Consider the following 17392-nt stretch of genomic DNA (forward strand, 5'->3'; position numbering starts at 1 on the left):
CTATATAATAGACACTGCCATCCCTCACCACACTCTATATAATAGACACTGCCATCCCCAATCACACTCTATATAATAGACACTGCCATCCCTCACCACACTCTATATAATAGACACTGCCTTCCCTCACCACACTCTATATAATAGACACTGCCATCCCTCACCACACTCTATATAATAGACACTGCCATCCCTCACCACACTCTATATAATAGACACTGCCATCCCCAATTAAACTCTATATAATAGACACTGCCATCCCTCACCACACTCTATATAATAGACACTGCCTTCCCTCACCACACTCTATATAATAGACACTGCCATCCCTCACCACACTCTATATAATAGACACTGCCATCCCCAATCACACTCTATATAATAGACACTGCCTTCCCTCACCACACTCTATATAATAGACACTGCCATCCCCAATCACACTCTATATAATAGACACTGCCATCCCTCACCACACTCTATATAATAGACACTGCCATCCCTCACCACACTCTATATAATAGACACTGCCATCCCCAATCACACTCTATATAATAGACACTGCCATCCCCAATCACACTCTATATAATAGACACTGCCATCCCCAATCGCACTCTATATAATAGACACTGCCATCCCTCACCACACTCTATATAATAGACACTGCCATCCCTTACCACACTCTATATAATAGACACTGCCATCCCTCACCACACTCTATATAATAGACACTGCCATCCCTTACCACACTCTATATAATAGACACTGCCATCCCTCACCACACTCTATATAATAGACACTGCCATCCCTCACCACACTCTATATAATAGACACTGCCGTCCCTTACCACACTCTATATAATAGACACTGCCTTCCCTCACCACACTCTATATAATAGACACTGCCATCCCTCACCACACTCTATATAATAGACACTGCCATCCCTTACCACACTCTATATAATAGACACTGCCATCCCTCACCACACTCTATATAATAGACACTGCCATCCCTCACCACACTCTATATAATAGACACTGCCATCCCTCACCTCACTCTATATAATAGACACTGCCATCCCCAATCACACTCTATATAATAGACACTGCCATCCCCAATCACACTCTATATAATAGACACTGCCATCCCTCACCACACTCTATATAATAGACACTGCCTTCCCTCACCACACTCTATATAATAGACACTGCCTTCCCTCACCACACTCTATATAATAGACACTGCCATCCCTCACCACACTCTATATAATACACACTGCCATCCCTCACCACACTCTATATAATAGACACTGCCATCCCTCACCACACTCTATATAATAGACACTGCCATCCCTCACCACACTCTATATAATAGACACTGCCTTCCCTCACCACACTCTATATAATAGACACTGCCATCCCCAATCACATTCTATATAATAGACACTGCCATCCCTCACCACACTCTATATAATACACACTGCCATCCCTCACCACACTCTATATAATAGACACTGCCATCCCTCACCACACTCTATATAATAGACACTGCCATCCCTCACCACACTCTATAAAATAGACACTGCCATCCCTCACCACACTCTATATAATAGACACTGCCTTCCCTCACCTCACTCTATATAATAGACACTGCCATCCCTCACCACACTCTATATAATAGACACTGCCTTCCCTCACCACACTCTATATAATAGACACTGCCATCCCTCACCACACTCTATATAATAGACACTGCCATCCCTCACCACACTCTATATAATAGACACTGCCTTCCCTCACCACACTCTATATAATAGACACTGCCATCCCCAATCACACTCTATATAATAGACACTGCCATCCCCAATCACACTCTATATAATAGACACTGCCATCCCCAATCACACTCTATATAATAGACACTGCCATCCCCAATCACACTCTATATAATAGACACTGCCATCCCCAATCACACTCTATATAATAGACACTGCCTTCCCTCACCACACTCTATATAATAGACACTGCCATCCCTCACCACACTCTATATAATAGACACTGCCATCCCTCACCACACTCTATATAATAGACACTGCCATCCCTCACCACACTCTATATAATAGACACTGCCTTCCCTCACCACACTCTATATAATAGACACTGCCATCCCTCACCTCACTCTATATAATAGACACTGCCATCCTTCACCACACTCTATATAATAGACACTCCCTTCCCTCACCACACTCTATATAATAGACACTGCCTTCCCTCACCACACTCTATACAATAGACACTGCCATCCCTCACCACACTCTATATAATAGACACTGCCATCCCTCAACTCACTCTATATAATAGACACTGCCATCCCCAATCACACTCTATATAATAGACACTGCCTTCCCTCACCACACTCTATATAATAGACACTGCCTTCCCTCACCACACTCTATATAATAGACACTGCCATCCCTCACCTCACTCTATATAATAGACACTGCCATCCCTCACCACACTCTATATAATAGACACTGCCATCCCTCACCACACTCTATATAATAGACACTGCCATCCCTCACCTCACTCTATATAATAGACACTGCCTTCCCTCACCACACTCTATATAATAGACACTGCCTTCCCTCACCACACTCTATACAATAGACACTGCCATCCCCAATCACACTCTATATAATAGACACTGCCATCCCTCACCACACTCTATATAATAGACACTGCCATCCCTCACCACACTCTATATAATAGACACTGCCATCCCTCACCTCACTCTATATAATAGACACTGCCATCCCTCACCACACTCTATATAATAGACACTGCCATCCCTCACCACACTCTATATAATAGACACTGCCTTCCCTCACCACACTCTATATAATAGACACTGCCATCCCTCACCACACTCTATATAATAGACACTGCCATCCCGCACCACACTCTATATAATAGACACTGCCTTCCCTCACCACACTCTATATAATAGACACTGCCTTCCCTCACCACACTCTATATAATAGACACTGCCATCCCTCACCACACTCTATATAATAGACACTGCCTTCCCTCACCACACTCTATATAATAGACACTGCCATCCCTCACCACACTCTATATAATAGACACTGCCATCCCTCACCACACTCTATATAATAGACACTGCCTTCCCTCACCACACTCTATATAATAGACACTGCCTTCCCTCACCACACTCTATATAATAGACACTGCCATCCCTCACCACACTCTATATAATAGACACAGCCATCCCCAATCACACTCTATATAATAGACACTGCCATCCCTCACCACACTCTATATAATAGACACTGCCTTCCCTCACCACACTCTATATAATAGACACTGCCATCCCTCACCACACTCTATATAATAGACACTGCCTTCCCTCACCACACTCTATATAATAGACACTGCCATCCCTCACCTCACTCTATATAATAGACACTGCCATCCCTCACCACACTCTATATAATAGACACTGCCTTCCCTCACCACACTCTATATAATAGACACTGCCATCCCTCACCACACTCTATATAATAGACACTGCCATCCCCAATCACACTCTATATAATAGACACTGCCATCACTCACCACACTCTATATAATAGACACTGCCTTCCCTCACCACACTCTATATAATAGACACTGCCATCCCTCACCACACTCTATATAATAGACACTGCCATCCCTCACCACACTCTATATAATAGACACTGCCATCCCCAATTACACTCTATATAATAGACACTGCCATCCCTCACCACACTCTATATAATAGACACTGCCTTCCCTCACCACACTCTATATAATAGACACTGCCATCCCTCACCACACTCTATATAATAGACACTGCCATCCCCAATCACACTCTATATAATAGACACTGCCTTCCCTCACCACACTCTATATAATAGACACTGCCATCCCCAATCACACTCTATATAATAGACACTGCCATCCCTCACCACACTCTATATAATAGACACTGCCATCCCTCACCACACTCTATATAATAGACACTGCCATCCCCAATCACACTCTATATAATAGACACTGCCATCCCCAATCACACTCTATATAATAGACACTGCCATCCCCAATCGCACTCTATATAATAGACACTGCCATCCCTCACCACACTCTATATAATAGACACTGCCATCCCTTACCACACTCTATATAATAGACACTGCCATCCCTCACCACACTCTATATAATAGACACTGCCATCCCTTACCACACTCTATATAATAGACACTGCCATCCCTCACCACACTCTATATAATAGACACTGCCATCCCTCACCACACTCTATATAATAGACACTGCCATCCCTTACCACACTCTATATAATAGACACTGCCTTCCCTCACCACACTCTATATAATAGACACTGCCATCCCTCACCACACTCTATATAATAGACACTGCCATCCCTTACCACACTCTATATAATAGACACTGCCATCCCTCACCACACTCTATATAATAGACACTGCCATCCCTCACCACACTCTATATAATAGACACTGCCATCCCTCACCTCACTCTATATAATAGACACTGCCATCCCCAATCACACTCTATATAATAGACACTGCCATCCCCAATCACACTCTATATAATAGACACTGCCATCCCTCACCACACTCTATATAATAGACACTGCCTTCCCTCACCACACTCTATATAATAGACACTGCCTTCCCTCACCACACTCTATATAATAGACACTGCCATCCCTCACCACACTCTATATAATACACACTGCCATCCCTCACCACACTCTATATAATAGACACTGCCATCCCTCACCACACTCTATATAATAGACACTGCCATCCCTCACCACACTCTATATAATAGACACTGCCTTCCCTCACCACACTCTATATAATAGACACTGCCATCCCCAATCACATTCTATATAATAGACACTGCCATCCCTCACCACACTCTATATAATACACACTGCCATCCCTCACCACACTCTATATAATAGACACTGCCATCCCTCACCACACTCTATATAATAGACACTGCCATCCCTCACCACACTCTATAAAATAGACACTGCCATCCCTCACCACACTCTATATAATAGACACTGCCTTCCCTCACCTCACTCTATATAATAGACACTGCCATCCCTCACCACACTCTATATAATAGACACTGCCTTCCCTCACCACACTCTATATAATAGACACTGCCATCCCTCACCACACTCTATATAATAGACACTGCCATCCCTCACCACACTCTATATAATAGACACTGCCTTCCCTCACCACACTCTATATAATAGACACTGCCATCCCCAATCACACTCTATATAATAGACACTGCCATCCCCAATCACACTCTATATAATAGACACTGCCATCCCCAATCACACTCTATATAATAGACACTGCCATCCCCAATCACACTCTATATAATAGACACTGCCATCCCCAATCACACTCTATATAATAGACACTGCCTTCCCTCACCACACTCTATATAATAGACACTGCCATCCCTCACCACACTCTATATAATAGACACTGCCATCCCTCACCACACTCTATATAATAGACACTGCCATCCCTCACCACACTCTATATAATAGACACTGCCTTCCCTCACCACACTCTATATAATAGACACTGCCATCCCTCACCTCACTCTATATAATAGACACTGCCATCCCTCACCACACTCTATATAATAGACACTGCCTTCCCTCACCACACTCTATATAATAGACACTGCCTTCCCTCACCACACTCTATACAATAGACACTGCCATCCCTCACCACACTCTATATAATAGACACTGCCATCCCTCAACTCACTCTATATAATAGACACTGCCATCCCCAATCACACTCTATATAATAGACACTGCCATCCCTCACCACACTCTATATAATAGACACTGCCATCCCTCACCTCACTCTATATAATAGACACTGCCATCCCTCACCACACTCTATATAATAGACACTGCCATCCCTCACCACACTCTATATAATAGACACTGCCATCCCCAATCACACTCTATATAATAGACACTGCCATCCCTCACCTCACTCTATATAATAGACACTGCCATCCCTCACCTCACTCTATATAATAGACACTGCCATCCCTCACCACACTCTATATAATAGACACTGCCATCCCTCACCACACTCTATATAATAGACACTGCCATCCCCAATCACACTCTATATAATAGACACTGCCTTCCCTCACCACACTCTATATAATAGACACTGCCTTCCCTCACCACACTCTATATAATAGACACTGCCATCCCTCACCTCACTCTATATAATAGACACTGCCATCCCTCACCACACTCTATATAATAGACACTGCCATCCCTCACCACACTCTATATAATAGACACTGCCATCCCTCACCTCACTCTATATAATAGACACTGCCTTCCCTCACCACACTCTATATAATAGACACTGCCTTCCCTCACCACACTCTATACAATAGACACTGCCATCCCCAATCACACTCTATATAATAGACACTGCCATCCCTCACCACACTCTATATAATAGACACTGCCATCCCTCACCACACTCTATATAATAGACACTGCCATCCCTCACCTCACTCTATATAATAGACACTGCCATCCCTCACCACACTCTATATAATAGACACTGCCATCCCTCACCACACTCTATATAATAGACACTGCCTTCCCTCACCACACTCTATATAATAGACACTGCCATCCCTCACCACACTCTATATAATAGACACTGCCATCCCTCACCACACTCTATATAATAGACACTGCCTTCCCTCACCACACTCTATATAATAGACACTGCCTTCCCTCACCACACTCTATATAATAGACACTGCCATCCCTCACCACACTCTATATAATAGACACTGCCTTCCCTCACCACACTCTATATAATAGACACTGCCATCCCTCACCACACTCTATATAATAGACACTGCCATCCCTCACCACACTCTATATAATAGACACTGCCTTCCCTCACCACACTCTATATAATAGACACTGCCTTCCCTCACCACACTCTATATAATAGACACTGCCATCCCTCACCACACTCTATATAATAGACACTGCCATCCCCAATCACACTCTATATAATAGACACTGCCATCCCTCACCACACTCTATATAATAGACACTGCCTTCCCTCACCACACTCTATATAATAGACACTGCCATCCCTCACCACACTCTATATAATAGACACTGCCTTCCCTCACCACACTCTATATAATAGACACTGCCATCCCTCACCTCACTCTATATAATAGACACTGCCATCCCTCACCACACTCTATACAATAGACACTGCCATCCCCAATCACACTCTATATAATAGACACTGCCATCCCTCACCACACTCTATATAATAGACACTGCCATCCCTCACCACACTCTATATAATAGACACTGCCATCCCTCACCTCACTCTATATAATAGACACTGCCATCCCTTACCACACTCTATATAATAGACACTGCCATCCCTCACCACACTCTATATAATAGACACTGCCTTCCCTCACCACACTCTATATAATAGACACTGCCATCCCTCACCACACTCTATATAATAGACACTGCCATCCCCAATCACACTCTATATAATAGACACTGCCATCCCTCACCACACTCTATATAATAGACACTGCCTTCCCTCACCACACTCTATATAATAGACACTGCCATCCCTCACCACACTCTATATAATAGACACTGCCATCCCTCACCACACTCTATATAATAGACACTGCCATCCCCAATCACACTCTACATAATAGACACTGCCATCCCTCACCACACTCTATATAATAGACACTGCCTTCCCTCACCACACTCTATATAATAGACACTGCCATCCCTCACCACACTCTATATAATAGACACTGCCATCCCCAATCACACTCTATATAATAGACACTGCCTTCCCTCACCACACTCTATATAATAGACACTGCCATCCCCAATCACACTCTATATAATAGACACTGCCATCCCTCACCACACTCTATATAATAGACACTGCCATCCCTCACCACACTCTATATAATAGACACTGCCATCCCCAATCACACTCTATATAATAGACACTGCCATCCCCAATCACACTCTATATAATAGACACTGCCATCCCCAATCGCACTCTATATAATAGACACTGCCATCCCTCACCACACTCTATATAATAGACACTGCCATCCCTTACCACACTCTATATAATAGACACTGCCATCCCTCACCACACTCTATATAATAGACACTGCCATCCCTTACCACACTCTATATAATAGACACTGCCATCCCTCACCACACTCTATATAATAGACACTGCCATCCCTCACCACACTCTATATAATAGACACTGCCATCCCTTACCACACTCTATATAATAGACACTGCCTTCCCTCACCACACTCTATATAATAGACACTGCCATCCCTCACCACACTCTATATAATAGACACTGCCATCCCTTACCACACTCTATATAATAGACACTGCCATCCCTCACCACACTCTATATAATAGACACTGCCTTCCCTCACCACACTCTATATAATAGACACTGCCATCCCTCACCACACTCTATATAATAGACACTGCCTTCCCTCACCACACTCTATATAATAGACACTGCCATCCCTCACCACACTCTATATAATAGACACTGCCATCCCTTACCACACTCTATATAATAGACACTGCCATCCCTCACCACACTCTATATAATAGACACTGCCATCCCTCACCTCACTCTATATAATAGACACTGCCATCCCTCACCTCACTCTATATAATAGACACTGCCATCCCTCACCTCACTCTATATAATAGACACTGCCATCCCTCACCTCACTCTATATAATAGACACTGCCTTCCCTCACCTCACTCTATATAATAGACACTGCCATCCCCAATCACACTCTATATAATAGACACTGCCATCCCTCACCACACTCTATATAATAGACACTGCCATCCCTCACCTCACTCTATATAATAGACACTGCCATCCCTCACCACACTCTATATAATAGACATTGCCATCCCCAATCACACTCTATATAATAGACACTGCCATCCCTCACCACACTCTATATAATAGACACTGCCATCCCTCACCTCACTCTATATAATAGACACTGCCATCCCTCACCACACTCTATATAATAGACACTGCCATCCCTCACCACACTCTATATAATAGACACTGCCATCCCTCACCACACTCTATATAATAGACACTGCCTTCCCTCACCACACTCTATATAATAGACACTGCCATCCCTCACCACACTCTATATAATAGACACTGCCATCCCTTACCACACTCTATATAATAGACACTGCCATCCCTCACCACACTCTATATAATAGACACTGCCATCCCTCACCTCACTCTATATAATAGACACTGCCATCCCTCACCTCACTCTATATAATAGACACTGCCATCCCTCACCACACTCTATATAATAGACATTGCCATCCCTCACCTCACTCTATATAATAGACACTGCCATCCCTCACCACACTCTATATAATGGACACTGCCATCCCTCACCTCACTCTATATAATAGACACTGCCATCCCTCACCTCACTCTATATAATAGACACTGCCATCCCTCACCTCACTCTATATAATAGACACTGCCATCCCTCACCTCACTCTATATAATAGACACTGCCTTCCCTCACCTCACTCTATATAATAGACACTGCCATCCCCAATCACACTCTATATAATAGACACTGCCATCCCTCACCACACTCTATATAATAGACACTGCCATCCCTCACCTCACTCTATATAATAGACACTGCCATCCCTCACCACACTCTATATAATAGACATTGCCATCCCCAATCACACTCTATATAATAGACACTGCCATCCCTCACCACACTCTATATAATAGACACTGCCATCCCTCACCTCACTCTATATAATAGACACTGCCATCCCTCACCACACTCTATATAATAGACACTGCCATCCCTCACCACACTCTATATAATAGACACTGCCATCCCTCACCACACTCTATATAATAGACACTGCCATCCCTCACCACACTCTATATAATAGACACTGCCATCCCTCACCACACTCTATATAATAGACATTGCCATCCCCAATCACACTCTATATAATAGACACTGCCATCCCTCACCACACTCTATATAATAGACACTGCCTTCCCTCACCACACTCTATATAATAGACACTGCCATCCCTCACCACACTCTATATAATAGACACTGCCATCCCTCACCACACTCTATATAATAGACACTGCCATCCCCAATCACACTCTATATAATAGACACTGCCATCCCTCACCACACTCTATATAATAGACACTGCCTTCCCTCACCACACTCTATATAATAGACACTGCCATCCCTCACCACACTCTATATAATAGACACTGCCATCCCCAATCACACTCTATATAATAGACACTGCCTTCCCTCACCACACTCTATATAATAGACACTGCCATCCCCAATCACACTCTATATAATAGACACTGCCATCCCTCACCACACTCTATATAATAGACACTGCCATCCCTCACCACACTCTATATAATAGACACTGCCATCCCCAATCACACTCTATATAATAGACACTGCCATCCCCAATCACACTCTATATAATAGACACTGCCATCCCCAATCGCACTCTATATAATAGACACTGCCATCCCTCACCACACTCTATATAATAGACACTGCCATCCCTTACCACACTCTATATAATAGACACTGCCATCCCTCACCACACTCTATATAATAGACACTGCCATCCCTTACCACACTCTATATAATAGACACTGCCATCCCTCACCACACTCTATATAATAGACACTGCCATCCCTCACCACACTCTATATAATAGACACTGCCATCCCTCACCACACTCCATATAATAGACACTGCCATCCCTTACCACACTCTATATAATAGACACTGCCATCCCTCACCACACTCTATATAATAGACACTGCCATCCCTCACCACACTCTATATAATAGACACTGCCTTCCCTCACCACACTCTATATAATAGACACTGCCATCCCTCACCACACTCTATATAATAGACACTGCCTTCCCTCACCACACTCTATATAATAGACACTGCCATCCCTTACCACACTCTATATAATAGACACTGCCATCCCTCACCACACTCTATATAATAGACACTGCCATCCCTCACCTCACTCTATATAATAGACACTGCCATCCCTCACCTCACTCTATATAATAGACACTGCCATCCCTCACCACACTCTATATAATAGACACTGCCATCCCTCACCACACTCTATATAATAGACACTGCCATCCCTCACCTCACTCTATATAATAGACACTGCCATCCCTCACCTCACTCTATATAATAGACACTGCCATCCCTCACCACACTCTATATAATAGACACTGCCATCCCTCACCACACTCTATATAATAGACACTGCCATCCCTCACCTCACTCTATATAATAGACACTGCCATCCCTCACCTCACTCTATATAATAGACACTGCCATCCCTCACCTCACTCTATATAATAGACACTGCCTTCCCTCACCTCACTCTATATAATAGACACTGCCATCCCCAATCACACTCTATATAATAGACACTGCCATCCCTCACCTCACTCTATATAATAGACACTGCCATCCCTCACCTCACTCTATATAATAGACACTGCCTTCCCTCACCTCACTCTATATAATAGACACTGCCATCCCCAATCACACTCTATATAATAGACACTGCCATCCCTCACCACACTCTATATAATAGACACTGCCATCCCTCACCTCACTCTATATAATAGACACTGCCATCCCTCACCACACTCTATATAATAGACACTGCCATCCCCAATCACACTCTATATAATAGACACTGCCATCCCTCACCACACTCTATATAATAGACACTGCCATCCCTCACCTCACTCTATATAATAGACACTGCCATCCCTCACCACACTCTATATAATAGACACTGCCATCCCTCACCACACTCTATATAATAGACACTGCCATCCCTCACCACACTCTATATAATAGACACTGCCATCCCTCACCTCACTCTATATAATAGACACTGCCATCCCTCACCACACTCTATATAATAGACACTGCCATCCCTCACCTCACTCTATATAATAGACACTGCCATCCCTCACCACACTCTATATAATAGACACTGCCATCCCTCACCACACTCTATATAATAGACACTGCCTTCCCTCACCACACTCTATATAATAGACACTGCCATCCCTCACCACACTCTATATAATACACACTGCCATCCCTCACCTCACTCTATATAATACACACTGCCATCCCTCACCACACTCTATATAATAGACACTGCCTTCCCTCACCACACTCTATATAATAGACACTGCCATCCCTCACCACACTCTATATAATAGACACTGCCATCCCTCACCTCACTCTATATAATAGACACTGCCATCCCTCACCACACTCTATATAATAGACACTGCCATCCCCAATCACACTCTATATAATAGACACTGCCATCCCCAATCACACTCTATATAATAGACACTGCCATCCCTCACCTCACTCTATATAATAGACACTGCCTTCCCTCACCACACTCTATATAATAGACACTGCCATCCCTCACCACACTCTATATAATACACACTGCCATCCCTCACCTCACTCTATATAATACACACTGCCATCCCTCACCACACTCTATATAATAGACACTGCCTTCCCTCACCACACTCTATATAATAGACACTGCCATCCCTCACCACACTCTATATAATAGACACTGCCATCCCTCACCTCACTCTATATAATAGACACTGCCATCCCTCACCACACTCTATATAATAGACACTGCCATCCCCAATCACACTCTATATAATAGACACTGCCATCCCCAATCACACTCTATATAATAGACACTGCCATCCCTCACCTCACTCTATATAATAGACACTGCCTTCCCTCACCACACTCTATATAATAGACACTGCCATCCCTCACCACACTCTATATAATAGACACTGCCTTCCCTCACCACACTCTATATAATAGACATTGCCATCCCTCACCACACTCTATATAATAGACACTGCCATCCCTCACCACACTCTATATAAGAGACACTGCCTTCCCTCACCACACTCTATATAATAGACACTGCCATCCCTCACCACACTCTATATAATAGACACTGCCATCCCTCACCACACTCTATATAATAGACACTGCCATCCCTCACCACACTCTATATAATAGACACTGCCTTCCCTCACCACACTCTATATAATAGACACTGCCATCCCTCACCACACTCTATATAATAGACACTGCCATCCCCAATCACACTCTATATAATAGACACTGCCATCCCTCACCACACTCTATATAATAGACACTGCCTTCCCTCACCACACTCTATATAATAGACACTGCCATCCCTCACCACACTCTATATAATAGTCACTGTCATCAGATATTGGTGTTGGTTCATGTGTGTCAGAGAGAGAATTGCTGACAAAGCAGCTATTGGTGTTCTCACCTGGATTTGGGATTTTCTCTTCCCTGTCGCTGGCTCGTTGATGGGCATTTTGATGGTCTCTTCATAGTTGCTCACAACTACGGACCGCAAGGAGCTGAAATTCGTATGGATCTGTTTGTCATCCACTGACCAGTACCGATGAAACATCAGACACTTCTGGTACCTGAGATAATGATCAGAGTTTGTTTATTTTACGGAGTTACAGTCACTTTGTACCACGAGGTGCAATATTACCGCTGCAGGGAACAGTACTGAATGGAAGAACAAAACCTTTGGTCTCTAAGCATCCCTAAGATCCCGTGTTTGCAAAGGATCCAGCTTACACAGGGTCTCCTTCTGATCTGTAACAGTATATTGTTCTCTCTCTGGGTTCTGGTTCTGTTGTGCCATGTACATGTGAGGATTTGCTGAGTATACAGGATTATACACTGATTGAGGATTTTTTACAAGACCACAATGTGAACTCCATGACCCACCTTGTCCTCGCTTGCTGCGTGGGCTCTGAACCCCAAACCGTGTTGCCCTCACCCATCACGTTTTTTAAACTAATTTATAGGATGTGGGTGTCGCTGGCTGGGCCAGCATTTATTGCCCATCCATAATTGCTCTTGAACTGAATGGCTTGCTAGGCTATTTCAGAGGGCACTTAAGAGCCAACCATATTGCTGTGGGTCTGAAGTCACATATAGGCCAGACCTGGTAAAGATGGCAGATTTCCAGTATTAATGGACCAGGTGGGTTTTGAAGACAATTGACAATGGTTTTATGGTCATCATTAGACTTTTAATTCCATATTTCAATCCAAATTTCACCATCTGCCAGGGTAGGATTCAAACCCGGGTCCCCAGAGCATTACACTGGGTCTCTGGATTACTCGTCCTGTGACAATATCGATATGTCCCTGGGAGTTTCGAACCCTTCATGGGGGTTCAAGATTAAGATGGCCTGTTTTGTCTTCACTACATCTCGACTGCACCAGTCTCGCCATATGGAGTTCACACATCCACTTTCAATGCGAATGGTCTGCCAGGAAAATATTGGGAAGATTGAAGCCATTGTCTTAGGCAGTGACACAAGCTGTGTGCCCTCGGCCACCACCATATTCCATTGTCTTCTTTGATCACTGTCTCCAGTTCACAACCTGGTACATTCTGCACCCCCCCCCCCCCCGCCCCCGCATTTTCCTCACAGTTCATGGCTGTTTCTTCAGCTACTCAGCTCTTAAACTTTGGGATTAAACCTCTCTAACTCTCCTACTTTTAAAACTAACATCAAAGCCTACCTCTTTGACCAGGTTTTCGATCATTTCCTTCCCACTTTCCCCTATAAACCTGTAACGTGGCTTTTATTTTTCTTATGCTTTTGTGAAGCCATGTGGAATATTTTTTCCTGCCTTAAAAGGTACATAAATGCTATTTGTCATTGTTGGTGGTGTTATCCCGAGCTGCATGTCTAGAGCACCCCATGCTCGCAACAAAGGGACCATGTTTCAAACCATCTTTCCCTGTATGGGGTCAGCATTCATTTTTGATTACATGGGATAAAACAACAGATGCAGTTCGCTGTTATGTAAGAGACTGGCTCATACCATTCCACCACGGGCACCATCTCATCATCTGGCTGGTTCCCCACAATGTGGTCAATTACTTTCAAATTCACAGGGGGCCTGGGACAGAGATACAAATATCAGAACAATACAGCAGCAATCAAGACAATAATCATTTCACAAAGTGCACTGTCTGTGATTATACATTAGTGCCTCATCTGAGTCTATGACATACATGTACCTTCCCTGAATATGGTATTCACAGTAAGAAGTTTAACAACACCAGGTTAAAGTCCAACAGGTTTATTTGGTAGCAAAAGCCACACAAGCTTTCGGAGCTCCAAGCCCCTTCTTCAGGTGAGTGGGAATTCTGTTCACAAACAGAGCATATAAAGACACAAACTCAATTTACATGAATAATGGTTGGAATGCGAATACTTACAACTAACCAAGTCTTTAAGAAACAAAACAACGTGAGTGGAGAGAGCATCAAGACAGGCTAAAAAGATGTGTATTGTCTCCAGACAAGACAGCCAGTGAAACTCTGTGGGGGTTACAAATAGTGTGACATGAACCCAATATCCCGGTTGAGGCCGTCCTCGTGTGTGCGGAACTTGGCTATCAGTTTCTGCTCAGCGACTCTGCGCTGTCGTGTGTCGCGAAGGCCGCCTTGGAGAACGCTTACCCGAATATCAGAGGCCGAATGCCCGTGACCGCTGAAGTGCTCCCCAACAGGAAGAAAACAGTCTTGCCTGGTGATTGTCGAGCAGTGTTCATTCATCCGTTGTCGCAGCGTCTGCATAGTTTCCCCAATGTACCATGCCTCGGGACATGGTACATTGGGGAAACTATGCAGACGCTGCGACAACGGATGAATGAACACCGCTCGACAATCACCAGGCAAGACTGTTCTCTTCCTGTTGGGGAGCACTTCAGCGGTCACGGGCATTCGGCCTCTGATATTCGGGTAAGCGTTCTCCAAGGCGGCCTTCGCGACACACGACAGCGCAGAGTCGCTGAGCAGAAACTGATAGCCAAGTTCTGCACACACGAGGACGGCCTCAACCAGGATACTGGGTTCATGTCACACTATTTGTAACCCCCACAGAGTTTCACTGGCTGTCTTGTCTGGAGACAATACACATCTTTTTAGCCTGTCTTGATGCTCTCTCCACTCACGTTGTTTTGTTTCTTAAAGACTTGATTAGTTGTAAGTATTCGCATTCCAACCATTATTCATGTAAATTGAGTTTGTGTCTTTATATGCTCTGTTTGTGAACAGAATTCCCACTCACCTGAAGAAGGGGCTTGGAGCTCCGAAAGCTTGTGTGGCTTTTGCTACCAAATAAACCTGTTGGACTTTAACCTGGTGTTGTTAAACTTCTTACTGTGTTTACCCCAGTCCAACGCCGGCATCTCCACATTATGGTATTCACAGCATATAACTGCACTCATCGCTGTGTGTTACAGTATTCCCGCAAATGAGGCACTGGCTGTAATAATGGTCCTGAACAAAACATTAGTAACCACAGTGCAATTTCAGCTGTGGTAATCCCCTCTGACTTTGGCTTCACCTCAGTCTGCTCCAACCATACTGCATTGTATGTATACATTGAGAAGCAGCGAGGGAGGGCGGGTGGTCATGTCTCCAGCTTTAACTTCTAACATGATGCAGCACAGAGAATTTGGACACATGTTGATTTATTCGAAATCCTGAGGCTAATTACATTTCAGGATTCAGATAATTCCGGTTTTTGGATGAGTTTGATTTCTGGATGTATGGATAAAGGATATTCGACTGTAGCAGAAACAGAGTCTTCAACATGCTGAGGGTCATGTGCTCACCAGAGGAAATGGGAGAGCATCTCTTACAGATTGCTGAAGTCTTATTTTGCTGATGCCCCAACCCTTTTATTGTCCTTTAAAACCTTCCAAAGGTATTGATTCACTCACAGTGTGGCAAGAGATGGATCCCTGAAGAGAGGTTCCTTGTATCCTGGCAGAAAGTTGCCACGGTAAGGCCCCAGAAACTCCACAAATGTATGTGTTGTGTCCCCATACTGAAAGTAAGAGCAGCGGAAAAGCTGTTAGAAACGCAATGTATCGTCCATGATTTTTGGATTGAGAGACTTTGTGAAGGTGGACTGAATGGAAAT

The 17392-nt window shown here is 43.8% G+C and overlaps 1 protein-coding gene across 1 annotated transcript in view; it reads right to left on the reverse strand.

Moving 5' to 3' along the window:
• The window catches only part of hpda (4-hydroxyphenylpyruvate dioxygenase a), a 66202-nt gene that overhangs the window by 22301 nt on the left and 26509 nt on the right, over nucleotides 1–17392 (reverse strand). The window contains exons 8-10 of the mRNA XM_078225021.1: nucleotides 17190–17296; nucleotides 15279–15356; nucleotides 13691–13853 (exon numbers count right to left, since the gene is read on the reverse strand). Coding sequence (XP_078081147.1) covers nucleotides 13691–13853; nucleotides 15279–15356; nucleotides 17190–17296 — 348 coding nt within the window. The remainder of the gene's footprint in view (nucleotides 1–13690; nucleotides 13854–15278; nucleotides 15357–17189; nucleotides 17297–17392) is intronic.

Source organism: Mustelus asterias, chromosome 12 (genome assembly GCF_964213995.1).
Source record: "Mustelus asterias chromosome 12, sMusAst1.hap1.1, whole genome shotgun sequence".
Lineage (NCBI taxonomy): Eukaryota > Metazoa > Chordata > Chondrichthyes > Carcharhiniformes > Triakidae > Mustelus > Mustelus asterias.